General features: G+C 42.4%; 1 protein-coding gene across 1 annotated transcript in view; it reads left to right on the top strand.

Annotated features, from left to right (window-relative positions):
• The window catches only part of MPPED2 (metallophosphoesterase domain containing 2), a 208,154-nt gene that overhangs the window by 100,397 nt on the left and 91,900 nt on the right, over positions 1-15,857 (top strand). The window contains exon 4 of the mRNA XM_052652834.1: positions 4,598-4,823. Coding sequence (XP_052508794.1) covers positions 4,598-4,823 — 226 coding nt within the window. The remainder of the gene's footprint in view (positions 1-4,597; positions 4,824-15,857) is intronic.

The raw sequence follows: 15,857 nt of genomic DNA, 5'->3' as shown, positions 1-15,857 counted from the left end.
CCAGGGATCAAACCCATGTCTCCTGCATTGTCAGGTGGATTCTTAACCCTTGGGCCAGCAGGGAAGTCCAACATTGGGTAAATTCTGAATAGCCATTTAAGTCTTAAGTTGCTGATTCTAATAGTAGGTTAATCCATGAGGGTACACAAGCATGATAAGTAGGCCAGGAGTGAGAAGTAACAGAGAATGAGGAGGCCTGCAATAGACTGGAGGTCAGAGTTGCCTGATTTTTGATCTTCCAAAAGAAGCCAGAAACTCTGAATTTTTAGTGCGATACCTCCAGATTTCTAAGTGTTAGTTCAACTAAGAAAATAAAACAGTTGAGGACCAATGGTAATACATCTCTCAGCTGAATGTGGCCTACCAGCTGCAAACTTCTGGAAGCCTCTTTCCAGAAGTTTAGAAATAAAATGAAGATGCATCTCAAAGAGGAAATAATTCCAGGGATGGTTTAGGATTGCATTTGAGATGTGTGTGTGGGGTGTGTGGGTGGTGTGTGAAGAGCTTCTTGTTTTTATCTTCTTGAGGTGAGTAAACATCAACTTACTAAAGCAGGAGAAATATAATAAAGACATCCAAAATAGTATGGAGAGATGTCTGAAAAATTAAAGGGCCAGTAACAAGAAAAGCATTGAAGCCAATTATTAAAAAGATGAGAAGATGTAAAGGAGCAATTGGGAAATAAAGAGAGCCTATCTTGGGGCTGCTGCTGCTGCTGCTGCTTCAGTCGTGTCCAACTCTGTACGACGCTATAGACGGCAGCCTACCAGGCTTTCCCGTCCCTGGGATTCTCCAGGCAAGAACACTGGAGTGGGTTGCCATTGCCTTCTCCACTGCATGAAAGTGAAAAGTGAAAGTGAAGTCACTCAGTCGTGTCTGACTCTTAGAGACCCCATGGACTGCAGCCTACCAGCCTCCTCCATCCATGGGATTTTCCAGGCAAGAGTACTGGAGTAGGTTGCCATTGCCTTCTCCATCTTGGGGCTAGAAGATAGGATTTTCCAGGCAAGAATACTGGAGTGAGGTGCCATTGCCTTCTCCAAGAGGATGTGTATTGTAAGCTAAGTGGGGAGTCAAGTGGAGGCTGGTGCCTGGAACCTGGAGAAGTTTTGTGACGGCTGCTTAGGGAATAGACAGTGGCAAGCGTGTAGGATAATTAGAATCGTGGAGTAGCAGCCAAGACCTAGCTTACTTCAGCTATCCTTTAGTTTTTAAGTGAGCATCTATTTATATGATATAGTGAGGTAATACAGATACAGTAGGAGACACAGTTTTGAATAAGACTTAATTGCTGCCTCCAGGAGCTTGTCTTACTTATTATCTGTAGCTCTTAACTGAACTGATAGGTGGACTAGTTTCCCAAATTTCATTCATTTGGTAGTCATTGCTTTGCCAAATCTTTGAATTATCTATATGATTATTTGCTCAGTAGTTTTCTTTAAACAGTCTCCTGTTTTATATACAAAAATAGAAAAATGAAAATAGAAAAGATAGTAGAAAAATGAAGCCATATATCATTTACTTGTGTTGGCGTGTTTTTTTCAACTGTGCATTTTTAGAACATACAAAGCTACTTTACATTCTGTCAGAAATTCATCTCTATTTCACCTAAAATCATCTCGTATCTTACCGGTAAAACATATACCATGTCTTGGGAGGATAGAACTGGTTAGTTGGTAGAATTCTTTAGGTCATTCAAAGCAAGGCTTTTCCCACATTAGAATATCTGCATATGGCCTTGGTTTTTTATTCAGGCAGGTCAACTTCGATGACCTGATCTGAATAAAATGGATAAAGGCAGGCACCTCTTTGTCTGACAATTTTAAAATCATGCTATTTGAATACCAAGAAGGTTGGAGCTTGACTGCAGAGCCTTCCAAATTAATCTAGTCTGGGAAAAAAAAAACACACACACAACGAAAATGCCATCAAGTAACAGGAGATTTGTCAGCTGCCTTGCTTACACTTTTCATATAAAACATAAAGGTTGGCAGATTACAGATGAAAGGTCAGTTCAGCAAAAAAGAAAGCATGTCAGACAATCTCATAACATAGGTAACAGAGGATAGAAGTTGGAAACTACTATTGGATTCTCAGAAAGAGATGAGTTTGTTGGCAGTGTGTAAATATCATGACGATTTCCACGGCTGTTCATTTTGGTGGCTACTTCTTTATGCTGAGTCTCCAAAATGTGATTTAAAAGATACTGAAGAAGCCTGTCTTCCTGAGAAAGATTTACTTTGCAGCAGTTTTGTTTTTTTTCTTTCACTGATCTGAAGGGGAGAAATGTACTTCCTTCAGGTCGCCTTGTTTCCAAGTCTCACCCATCCCATCCCCGAAGCAATGCTCTAAAATGGAAAAAGCAAGAAGCCAAGGCTTCTTGCAAGAGCAGTGGTGCATAAAGACAGAGTTTGCAGTGAGTCCATCATCATGAATCATTAAAGGAGAACTGGCAGCTAAAGCATGCCTCGTACAAATAGAGTTGCTCAAAGATTCAATCAGGTAGCACCTGCCTTGGAGCAGATTACTGTCCAGGAAAACATATCAGACTGTTCTAGCCTTGGGAGGAGGGTGGGTCCGGGCAGGCAGTATTGGGCCAGTGGGGTCACAGAGCCATGATGTTGAAGTAGTGCAGTATCTCAAAAATTTCTATCATGTACAGTGCTGGGAATTTTCAGACTCCTGAATACATCTTTTATCTGTATTTTAAGTGTAGGGAATTGTGCAAAATATTATCATTTTATCCAGGTAACTTGCAACATACATCACAATCTTACCGCCTTATGCTAGTACAGATTATAAACTCTGCATGTGTTTAAGAGAAGTTTCTTCTTTTTTTACTGTTTATTTACTTATTGGCTGTGCTGGGTTTTCGTTGCTGTTCGTGGGCTTCCTCTAGTTGTAGTGAATGGAATCTACTCTCCAGTTTGCAGGGGGTGGGCTTCTCATTGTGGTGACTTCTCTTATTGTGGTGCACAAGCTCTAGGGCGTTTGGATTTCAGTGGTTGTGGCACACAGGCTTAGTTGCCCCGCTGCATGTGTAATCCTCATGGACCAGGGATCGAACCCAAGTCTCCTGCATTGGCAAGCAGATTCTTAACCACCGGGCCATCAGGGAAGTCCTTGAGAGCGGCTTCCTATTTTTTTGGAGCTCTTCACCACAACGTTTTGAATAACTGAGGCCAAAGGCATGTCACACAGTTCTGTGGGCCGGTAGTCAAGGATATCCATTGATACTTAGCCACCATGTTTTCAGTTTTATCTTCCTGCAGTATTATTTTCTGCCTGTTTTCATCTCTCTCATAAGTCTCCCCATTAGCCCACATTCTGTGTATCCAATTTTAATACTGTTTACAATTTGCATTGGTGAAATCCAACTGGACCTATGACAAAAACTTGCCCTCCCCCCCCAAACATAATTCTGTCTCAGACTGTAAGCTTCATTAATTGATTCATTGACTCTGGCTTGCTGGTAAGGATGAATTCTTACAACAAATATATCCAATTCCTGCTAGTGGTAACTTTCATTCTTCCTGGAATAGCAGGAAACATTAATTTTGCATTGGACCCGGGAGTCTCAGGAAGCTGGAATTATAGGCACCGTCTTCCCACCCTTTTCCTCCTCAAAATAAAAATGAAATAAAATAAAATGAGCAGCTGCCCAGTGGTGAGGCTTGAGGGATGCGTAATGACAAAGAAGAGAAAAGGGCATTAATTTCAGGATGGGGACAGCTGCCGGGCACTATCTCCCTTTGGATTTTGGTTCTTATAGCATCACGATGAGTTATTAATATGTATGATCTGTACTTTATTCAAACATTATAAATCTATGCAGAAGTCTGGTGTTTGGGTTTTCCTTTATAGCTTTCATTCTTCTTCCCAGAATTATCTCATTTTGATCGGGAAACTTTTGCATAAAAAGCACACACTGGTGAACTCACATTTCCATACCATAAATATTAAAAGGGGGTTAAGCTTTACAGTTTCTTCTCCCATCCCAATGGAAGGAAAGTTAGCCTTCTAATCAGGGGGTCATTATTAATCTTTTTATTCACAGGCCAAAAGGTAAACTTTAACTTGCCATACAAAATTGTACTGTGTGCTTCCTTTGATTTATGCAAATTGTGAAATGTGTATGCTGTGTCTTTTGTACTAAGGTGATACTAAAAATCTAGCAGGGAACCGAGTTGTTACAAACAGTTGGTCAGCTTATTTTTTAAGGATTAAAACCAAGTCTAGACCTTTTTTAAGGCTTATGACTAAAGTAATTTTTGCTGGATGATTCTAAAGTATGGATCACAGTATGGATTTATCACAGTGACACTGTAGCAAACAGAAAAGGGAAATGGAACTAGAAAACTTAATGTCTCCTTAGTAGCTGTTAAGCTTCTGAGCGGCTTCCTGTCTCCCGTTTATTGTCATTTTTGTTAGCATAAAGGAGTAGTCATAAATTTTGGTTCCCATGGAAATATAAAGGAATGTGTGATCTGTTTCATTTGGGGATACTGTCTGATGATCACGCAGTCATGGCTGTTGTACTTGGTGATAGGAAATGAACGTGCTAATTGGTTGTCTTTTTTTTTTTTTCGTATTTCAGGAAACCTGCCATATGAATATAAAATAGTGATTGCTGGGAATCATGAACTGACATTTGATAAGGAATTCATGGCAGACCTTGTTAAACAGGACTACTACCGTTTCCCCTCTGTGTCCAAATTGAAACCAGAGGACTTTGACAACGTTCAGTCCCTCCTGACGAACAGTATTTACTTACAAGACTCGGAGGTAACAGTGAAGGGATTCAGGATATATGGTGCACCTTGGTAAGTGTTCCTTCCAACAGTCTTCCCCTCTTTTTTTTTTAGCTCAATGCTGAGAAAGCATGGTGCCAGCTTAAGTGTCTTAAACCAAAAAAATAAAGGTGAAATGAAACCTTTATGCTGTATTTCCAACAGAACATGAATTTTGGCACTGCTGTGAATTGTTTGTTGTGATGCAGAGTTCTTTAGGCGAGATCAATGGGGGCAGAGCTTTGGTACAGTAGATTCGCGTCTGTTTGTGTGACTGGGGCTGCACGTGTGTCGATGGGACACAGAAAAATTTGGGGGAAGGTCACCGTGTTACCCTTCACGCAGATTCAGCCACTCTGAACATTCCATCAGCCTTAGGTGATTCATTTCCTCCTTGTGTTTTACATTGGAAACACTCATGAAATATCTTGCTTAGAGTTTCTCAAATCTTGCTGCACATGAGAATCACCTGATCAACTCTGAAGAAATATAGATTTTGAAGCCATAACCACCACCCCCAAGATGCTGATTCTCCTTTTTGAGGTGGAGCCCAGTGACCTGTATTTTTAAAGCTCCCCAGGCAAGACTGATTAGAGAAGGGAATGGCAACCCACTCCAGTATCCTTGCCTGGAGAATCCCAGGGACAGAGGAGCCTGGCGAGGTACAGTCTGTGAGGTCACAGAGTCGGACAGGACTGAGCAACTAATATACACACACACACACACGCAAGGCTAATCCCCAGACAGTTTGCAAGTTACAGGTTAAGAGCTCAGTTCTACAGTTCTTGGTCCTGCAGTTCTCAGCTCTAGAAAAGTTGAAGCTGGTGCATATTCTTTGGGACCAGATAAGGAAGCATGTTGATTTTGGCTTCGTCAACTGGCAGTTGTCTGGTTTTGAAGAGGTTAACTCATAGAGGATGAACCTCAGTTTCTGCATCTCTAAGACGGTGAAAATAATACCTACTTTAGAGGGTTATGGTGAGGATTAAATTGGATGATGTTTGCACTGAATTGAGAAGAGTGTCTGGTGGTTTGCTTAGAGCAATATTAATAATTACCACTTTCCAGGACTTAGCTCTGCTGCTAAGTGTTTATGTGAATTTAAGCAAGTCACTTAGGTTCTAGAGCCAGTTTTTGCATCTTTAAAATGGGAGTGTGAGACCAGAAAATCAATAGTAGAGGAGTCTTGGGTTTTTATCCATTTGCTTTCTTACTTTTTGAGAGCCCTATGTGTATATAGAGCAGAAAAACTGACCTTTACTTACGCAACCTGTAAGAGTATCCTGGTCATGCCCTAGGAGTTGTGAATAAGGCTGGAAAAGGACAGAGTGAATTCAGATTGGCCACCTCACTCAACTTCCCAGGGCTTCCCAGGTGGCGCAGTTGTAAAGAATCTGCCTGCCAATGCAGGAGACATAAGACATGCAAGTTCTATCCCTGAGTGGGAAAGATCCCCTGGAGTAGGAAATGGCACTCCGCTCCAGTATTCTTGCCTGGAAAGTTCCATGGACAGAGGGGCCTGGTGGGCTACAGTCCACGGGGTCACAAAGAGTCAGACAGGACTGAGCATACACACACCCCTACTCAACAGTTTGGCTTGTCTTCTGTAGAATAGAAAGTTGAGACATTTCCTGTAATTTTTTTTTTTCTAGCTTTACTAGTTAGTATCCAGAAGGACTGATTAGTGGATACAGGAAGACTGTTAGTCGTTCAGTCATGTCCAACTCAGTTCGGATCTTGCTGAAGATTTTTTTGGTTAAAATTAATATTCCCAGAACTGCTATAATCTGAACGTTGATTTAGGAATGCTTACATCAGTGTTTCTGTACAGGGACAACAAGATTTCCCATTTCCACCGCTTATTCAGCTTTTGGACTTGAACTTTTCCCTGCATACCTCCATGCCTCTGTTTTCTCATCTCTAAAGTGGGAAATAGCAATTTTACTTTTCTCTCATCGTTGTCGTAAGTGAGTTAATGCACCCGCAGCATGCAGAAGGCTTTCTGACATGAGAATAAACACTTGATAAGAGCTAGCTGTTACTGGCCTAGTGGGGTTGGTGTTTCCAGTCTCCTTTGTACCCTTGTCCACCTTTGTGCAAAGACTGTTGCACTGGGAGTCAGATGCGCTGGGGTCTAGCCTTAGTTCAGTCTCTGGTGACTGCGTGACAAATCCATCAGCTTCTCTGTAAAACAGGGGCAATGAGGTCTGCCCCGCTTTCTCTCTGATGCCACCCACTTCAGTAGTCACCCAAATTAGAATATTCACAGGGCATGTATTTGTGGACATGCTTGATTATTTTAATATTTTGTACAATTTTTAGCCTGTTTCATTATTAAGAATTTGATTGGAAGCAAGTTTGGGGGGATTTATACCAGAGCTGCTACTTTTATCCTGTCAGCAAAAAGGATTTTTCCATCCCTGGGATTCACAAGTAGGTGTATGCCTGCTTAGTAACCCATCAGATATTCCAACCCCAAAATAATGTGAACTGATTTAAGAATTTTTTTAACTTTTTATTTTATGTTAGAATATAGCCAATTAGCGATATTGTGATAGTTTTACCTGGACAGCAAAGGGATTCAACTATACATATTTCTCCCCCATACTACCCTCCTGTCCAGTTTGGCACGTGACATTGAGCAGAGTTCCATCTGCTATATACTAAGACCTTGTTGGTTATCCATTTTAAATATAGCAGTGTGTATATGTCCATCCCAAACTCCCTAACTCTCCCTTCCCCCTGGTAACCATAAGTTCATTCTCTAAGTGTATGAGTCTGTTTCTGTTTTATAAGTTAGAATTGATTTAAGTTTGATTTCCATGCTTTCCCAATGACTTTTCCAGAGGAAATATTAAGTTCTGATTTGCTGATATTGTTACTGGTTTTAATTTAAAAACAAATCAAAATGAGAACCTTGATACTAAGGATTTCCATCATGTTACAGATTTCTCAAAAGTAATTGCCATCTGACCAGGGAGAGAGCTATTAACTCATTTACAAAATGTGAATTGTGACTCAGTTTTGCTCTAAACAAGGTATATTAGCTCACATTCATTCCCTGTTTATAACCTGTAGCACCACTGAAAGCTTCCTAAAGACCAGAGAGAATTAACGCAATGTCTCCTGACTTACAATTTAGGAGGAATTTGTATGTGGAAAATAGCTTAAAACAATCCGGAGCCCTCGTGGGTGTTTGCAATTGGAGTGCACTGTGGTGCTTATTAAATCTGCAAGGAAGAGGGTTTGGCTGTGGTTTGATGGGTCTGGGAAAATCCAGTGACCTACACTGAAGAAGTAAATGGGGTGCCTTGTCCTGGAAGAAAGATGTTTCCTTGGAAGGAAGGCAAGAGTTGACTGTTCCTGAGAGGAGGTGGGAGGGTGGGCGGTGGGAACCTAGCTCAGGAGGCCTTCTGCCGGATTCTGTGGCTTCTGTGTATATACTCCCTCACCTCATCATTTTTCTAGGAGTCTTAAAGAAAGGACTCAGGTGTGATGTATTGTCACAGGACTAACAGTGCAGTTAAAGCTATTCTTGATTTCTCCTATTACCTTTTTCTCTCCCTCTCTGGGGGACAGAAGGAGAGGGTATTGTGAGGCCTGGTGGTTAGATCTGCCCAGGACTCTGCTCTTGTTCAGAAAAGCTCGTGGATTTCTTGCATCCCTCATGTTGTTCTTTGCCACCGAGATGCTTCCTAATCTCTTACGATCACTTTCAGCTCTCATATGTCTTTTGCAAATGCTAATCAGAGGAGACAGAATTCTAATCTGTCAGGTATCGGCCACTGTGCTAACTCACTCACTGCTTGTCTGGCCAGGATGGAGGAGAGGTGGCATTTTGAAATCATCTTTATATTTTTCGTTATTGGATCTGTAGCTAGCATTTTAGTGCTAGCAGATTTCAATAAATTCACTCATGGCACTTGGTATTTAAAAATTGACTAGCCTCTTCTTTTTTTTTTTTTTTTTTAAATTTCAGTTGTTCTTTTGCTACCAAGATGCTTATATATAAAAAAAAAAGAAAAGAAAAAAATCTGGGTACAAACGGATCAGTAGCCAAGCTGCAAAGAGTAAAAAGCCCATCTTGCTCTGACCTGAGCGTGGCAGTTGTGTTGTTCGGCAGTGTAACTTGTTCCCCTCCTGAACAGAAATGCAGAGCTAGTCTCCCGTGGCTTTTACTGAAAATGAGTGGGGCTTTCCAATGTCCAGGAATTTGATCTCTATGCTGCCCAAGGGTCAGGAACAAAGAGCACACTTTTTCATGTTAGAGTAGACCCAGGTGTAATTTGTCAGATTTAGTAACTGTGGAGGAAGTGCCTTAACTTCTGCAGCCAGAAAATTAGATGGAGTCCCAGGCAGCGTAATTCTAAAATGGTTGAAATAGCAAGAGAAAGCCCATCAAGCTGCGTTTTCAAAGGAAGTGTGAGCAGGATGTATTTTTTCCCTTCTTCTCTCCCCCTCATTTTGGATCATCAATATGTTGAGTTCGTCCATGCCTTTAAATGTAATTTTCTCAGTGTTTTTCAGAGTGGGAGTTAAGTGTTGATTCAACTCTCTGCTGCATTTATACATAATTGTGTTTGCACACAAACAGCTACAAGGTTGCTCCCATTTCCTTGTTCTGATCAGCACCATGGTACTTTACTCTGTCAGAAGAGCTTCAGATGTTTTTATTTCCAATTATAAGTTTTGTGATGCATCATGGATTTTGCTGACAGTCTTCAAGTTCTGGCAGTAGCGAACAAATTAAGAGCAGATATTGAGTGAGAGGATTAGAAAACCAATGGGCAACTCATATGATAGAATTCAGATACGGGGATGAGTGGAATGGGCTCATTTATTTTATTTTCATAGTCATACTTTGTAATTAACTTGGGCCAAAAAAAAAAGAAGAAAAGAAACATCTCTACATTCAAGAGGAAAGTCCATGGATGCTAAAGAACAGCAATGTAGGAACAATATTGTTTCTGTACCACCGTCTCAAGGATTCCAGCTTTTATTCAGGAGGGTTCAGGAAGGTCTTGGCACAGAAGAAGGTCTGTGTATGTGTGTTAAACAAATATGCACTCTGCTTCTACATGATTCTGTTTAAAGACCCAGGCTAACATTTCATTTTTTTTGGCCCCGGGCCCATGGACTCTCCCATTCTGAAACCTATGGTGGGACTGCCCTGCTCTAGAGTTTCAGGCTCTGTTTACATTTTCGCCTGCTTCAGAATGCAGCTGACTTGCTCTTAAAGCTGCATGGGATCAGATTCACTTCTGGTTTAACAACTGCCTTGTTTATTTGGAAAAGGAGAAAGCAACACCAGTCCCCTGGCTTCCTACCTCCCATCAGTGGCCATGTCACTAAAATACCATGGCAGAAGCTGGTGTGTGTGGAGTTTGGGATGTTGGATCCAACTCGTACTTCTCTGCCCGCTGGGTGCAAACCTTTAAAACCTGTCATGTGCTTTTATGGGTTGTATAAGCGAATGTGGAAGGAGATATATATGTGTTCTTTGGCAATCATTTATGCTTAATATCGGCACTGGGCATGATTTAAATTTTTACCTGCAAATTCTGAGAGACCAACTCAATTAGCCAACAATGATAAACATATTTGGATGGTATATTTCACTTAGGGAACTTTCATATGTGTTCATTTGGGCTTCAAAACAATTCTAAATAGTTAAAATTTTTTTAAATTTTAAACAATTAAAATGCAAAGGGTGTATATTAATAATTATTAACAATAGCCAGCTTTTGCAAGTGCTAGTATGTCATGAGAAACACTGGGCTGGAAGAAGCACAAGCTGGAATCAAGATTCCCGAGAGAAATACCAATAACCTCAGATATGCAGATGATACCACCCTTACCGCAGAAAGTGAAGAGGAACTAAAAAGCCTCTTGATGAAAGTGAAAGTGGAGAGTGAAAAAGTTGGCTTAAAGCTCAACATTCAGAAAACCAAGATCATGGCATCTGGTCCTATCACTTCATGGGAAATAGATGGGGAAACAGTGGAAACGGTGTCAGACTTTATTTTTTGGGCTCCAAAATCACTGCAGATGGTGACTGCAGCCATGAAATTAAAAGACACTTACTCCTTGGAAGAAAAGTTATAACCAACCTAGATAGCATATTGAAAAGCAGAGATATTACTTTGCCAACAAAGGTCCGTCTAGTCAAGGCTATGGTTTTTCCAGTGGTCATGTATGGATGTGAGAGTTGGACTGTGAAGAAAGCTGAGCGCCGAAGAATGGATGCTTTCGAACTGCGGTGTTGGAGAAGACTCTTGAGAGTCCCTTGGACTGCAAGGAGATCCAACCAGTCCATTCTGAAGGAGATCAGCCCTGGGATTCCTTTGGAAGGAATGATGCTAAAGCTGAAACTCCAGTACTTTGGCCACCTCATGTGAAGAGTTGCCTCATTAGAAAAGACTCTGATGCTGGGAGGGATTGGGTGCGGGAGGAGAAGGGGACGACAGAGGATGAGATGGCTGGATTGCATCACTGACTCAACGGACGTGAGTCTGAGTGAACTCTGGGAGTTGGTGATGGACAGGGAGGCCTGGCGTGCTGTGATTCATGGGGTCGCAAAGAGTCGGACACGACTGAGCGACTGAACTGAACTGAACTGAGTATGTCATGATGGTGTTGCCTTCATTTGCCAAAGAAGACCAAGACTGAGTTTTTGGCAGAGAAGGTGACGGGCCGAAAGTTAGTCTGGGAAGAGACAGGACTAGAATCAGGGCTTGCCTGGTGGCTTTGGCAGTAAAGAATCTGCCTGCAATACAGAGCGAATCCAGAGACTCAGGTTCGATCCCTGGGTCAAGAAGATCCCCTGGAGAAGGGAATGGCAACTCACTGTAGTGTTCTTGCCTGGAGAATCCCATGGATAGAGGTGCCTGGGGCCTACAGTGCATGGGCTGCAAAACGTTGGACACGGATGAGTGACTAACACACACACACACACACACACACAGGCACGCACACGCACACAGCCCTAGAATCCAGTGTTACTTTGAGGAGCTCTCGAGGCTGAGGGAGAATATCCTAGTAACTGCAGATGTCACTATACTCCTTGACCTGAGGCAACTCAGGAAGTGGCCACGTGGAAGTCTTGACTGTTCTGTCTGGTTGTAAAAAACGACACAGAAATCCAGGCCAGTCCTTCCAGGAGCTCTCAGGCTTCAGTGGGGAGGTGTTTGAGGGGGGACAATGGGAATGTTGAGAGAACAGGAGAAAAGAATGATCCAGCCTCTGTTGCATGATATGCTGCAGAATCTAGGGTTTAAAAAATGGGAACCTAGACGGCAGTCCATCCCAAAGGAAATCAGTCCTGAATATTCATTCGAAGGACTGATGTTGAAGCTGAAATTCCAATACTTTGGCCACCTGATGCGAAGAGCTGACTCATTAGAAAAGACCCTGATGCTGGGAAAGATTGAAGGCAGAAGGAGAAGGGGATGACAGAGGATGAGATAGTTGGATGGCATCACCGACTCAATGGACATGAGTTTGAGTAAACTCTGGGAGTTGGTGATTGACAGGGAGGCCTAGTGTGCTGCAGTCCATGGGATCGCAAAGAGTTGGACACGACTGAGCAAGTGAACTGAACTGAACTGAATACCTCAGTGTATCGTAAGACGTGGGCCAGTTCCTCTGGTCCTTCTGCTTCATGGGGACAACTTCCATGTCCTTCGCCAAAGAGCTGCTGAGAGAGACGGTATCCCTGGGCACATGCACCAAGAAGGAAGTGCTGGCCGAGTGTCCCCACTGAAGTCGGGGTCGCGTGGACCCATGCACTCTGCTCCAGGCAGACTTGGACTTCCACATTGAGACCCCGGCGCTGGCTACTGGGCATTCTTTCATTTTTTCACGTCACACTGACAGGCTCCTTTTTAACCCAGAGTTGTTGGGGTGGATAGAAGGAGATGATACGGTGGCTGTAAGTGCCATGAGGGCAGGGGCCTCCATGCCTACCCTGGAGCCTGGCACACAGTAGATGCTCAGTCTGTTTCTGCTAAATGAATGAATGAGTGTGGCGGTGGTAGAGATGGGTATGTGGCTCTTGGACTGTAGGTCTACACTTACGAGACACTCAGTTGCGAAAGAGAATATTTCTAAGACAAGATCAAGCATTGCCATGAATCTGCACAATGGTAGAATAAAGTGGAGCCAAAGAACGGGCTAACCTGTGCCCATGAGCTCTTCATGGACACATCTAGATCCTTCCCGAATGTTCAAAAAGTAGAGTGCATGAAATCTCTCCAGGTGCGCATGGTCTCATGAAGGTGAGGAAGGGGAGTGGTGAGACAGACCTTGAAGGCAGTGAGAACTTTCAAAGACAGGCTCCAACAGTATCTTTAAACTCTCAGTTGTCAGTTCTTTACTTCATTTGCCTGATCGCCATGCTCTGGGTAGCTACAGAAGTTTCTTTTAGCTTTGGAGACTCTCTCTTTAAGCTGTAGTAAAAAGCAACCAGCATAAAGTGTGAGTTTGGCCAGAAGCTGAACCAAGTGGGCCTTTAGAATGTCCTTCGGACATTAGAAACCAGTTATTGAACATATGACATTTCTTGATGGTTGCGTTCTCATTGGCTGAATTCTTAGAGTTGAATTAAAGCCATATAGATTTTGTACCATTTATTTTCAAGCTATGTTACAAACATGTATTTCTTATTTAATCCTTTGAGTTGTAAGTGTAACATAAACTTCTCCAGATACTACCAGACACTGAGCCCACTGGGGTCCATTGGCACTTGTGACACATGTTTGCCTGGTTCCATGCTCTGCCTTCCTGCACTTCCTGCATACCTTTCCCCATTCAGGTGTGCCCATGAGTAAGTCGAAGTAACTGTGTGGGTTCCTTTAGTCCTCCTGATGATGAGAGTGAATGGGCTTTGGAGTCCAGCTAGGAAGCTGCCCCTTCTACCCAGTTCTTCCTTTTTGCCAGGCACGGGGGCCTCCCAGGTGGCGCTAGTGGTAAAGAACCCGCCTGCCAATGCAGGTTAGACATAGGGACTCGGGTTCGATCTCTGGGTCAGGAAGATCCCATAGAGGAGGGCGTGGCAACCTACTCCACTATTCTTGCCTAGAGAATCCCATGGACAGAGGAGCCTGGCGGGCTACAGTCCATGAGGTCACAAAGAATCCGACGTGACTTAATGACTAAGCATTGCTCAGGTGGCCCACTTGCCCTTTCTAATGCATCTGCCCCATTGCCAGAGTTGTTTCACAACAGAATCATGGTAATCAAAGCCATGCTGTGTTCTGGGAGAGGCCCTCTGCCTTTTGCATAACTTTTGCGTATCCCATTTCACAGGTGAAACTGTGGCTCAGAGATGAAGCAACTTACTTAAGGAGAGACTGAGATCTACATGATAAAACGGAGACACGAGTTGTTAGGCTATGTCTGTAAGAAGGCCATCCAGGCATGTCATGTGGCCTCCCAAGGAGTCATCTGTAAGCCTGTGGGAGCTTGTTGGGGGACAGGGGAAAAGATGCTGTGTTCAGAGACATCCCTCTGACAGTGAAGGGTTTGTTGAACCTAGGCTGAGTTCCTCTTGTTGATCCCCTCTTCCCTTAAACCGTTAGTTCTTCAGGTTAGCAAACTGCCAGCTGGACCTCCCCATCAGGGAGATATACCCCGAAAGGTCTGATTCCCAGATTGCACATGGCTTAAACAGCTGCAGCTGTGTTCTACCTACTGACGGGAGAAGCGGGGAGTGTGTAGAAGCCGCAGCCTTTAGATCATTTCCTTAACAACAGAACTGGAAGTCTAACCCCAAAGCCTTTATTTTTTTCACTACTCCATGTATGTTTCATGGCATTAAAATTCGATTATGTATGTTACGTTACTGGCACTCAGTAAATCCACAATAAATACGATTTTCTTCCCTGGGAGGTAATATCAATAGTTGTGTAGTTTTGTGATGGCTACTTTTGTTTGTTTGTCAGCTTTCTTTTCTATTATGATGTACCAGAGTAGAAGGGAAGAAGCAAAAAGGGACAGAAATGAAGTGAATAGGAAACTTAGTCTAGGAAAAGAGTCACCCTGTATGTGTATGTGTGTGGGGCAGGGGAGAGAATTTTTAAAAGCAAACATTGTACAGTATTTTTTGCACAAGTTGCTAATGATCTGGATAAGTGGAAACCATTTAGGAAAGGAACCCATATATTGGCAGCATGTGATCAAAGGATGTGGAAGAGTAAATAGATGTCTGTTAAATGAAGACGTATGGGGTGTTTTAAGGTCACTTACATGGAGCGTCATTTTAAATGTATGAGTAACATTGGGTACTGCGTTTTCACCCAGAAAAAATAAAGGTGATCTTGGATGGGAACTATAAATTGAACATGGAATGTTCCGTGAGGGTTCCTGAAACAGGAAGTTAGTGGCACACTTTGAAAGCCTCTTGGTTAGCAGAATGTGTCTGCATTCCTTAAAGAGCAGAAAAAATGAGTTGCAAACCTGCTTTAATTCAGGAGGAGATGCAGGAAGACTGTTTTGCACGAGTATTAGAAAAGATCCGCTTGGTTAAAGTGTAAATATAATCACTGTGACTAAAGTGTCTAAGTATGAAATTTGCAACAAAAAAATGAAAAATAAATGAAGAGAAGCACCTGGTTTATAAAAGCCTAATGTCTGGCATGGTGGATTTTGGATGGATCTCTATTTTTTTTTTAAGTGGTGCTAAAATTTCATAGAACCTATAGTAAATCGGCATTGAAGACTAAGTAAAACCAATGCTAAGTGTGTACAGGGGGAAAAAAATCAGAGCTGACAGACTGATTTTCCGTTTTCTCCCCTAATTTGTTACCAGCTTCTTTTATATATGATGTACAAAATGATGGAACATAAAAAGAAATACCTCTGATGCCTGTCTGGCTTCATAAACTTAGATGACTATTTCTCTCACTACATTTCAAGCTGCTGTATGTATTGAAATGATGGGACAAATCAGTCCTAACTCTGAATCCAGTAAGGAGTGCTGACTTTCAATGCCAAACAAGGCTTTATAAGCAATAAGTAGCTTGGAGCACTGTGATTCCAGAAACAGGGTTATCAAAGACAGAAACTAGG

The sequence above is a fragment of the Budorcas taxicolor genome, chromosome 15 (assembly GCF_023091745.1).
Source record: "Budorcas taxicolor isolate Tak-1 chromosome 15, Takin1.1, whole genome shotgun sequence".
Taxonomy (NCBI): domain Eukaryota; kingdom Metazoa; phylum Chordata; class Mammalia; order Artiodactyla; family Bovidae; genus Budorcas; species Budorcas taxicolor.
The sequence above is the reverse complement of the archived record's forward strand: the minus strand, read 5'-3'. Positions and strand labels throughout refer to the sequence as shown.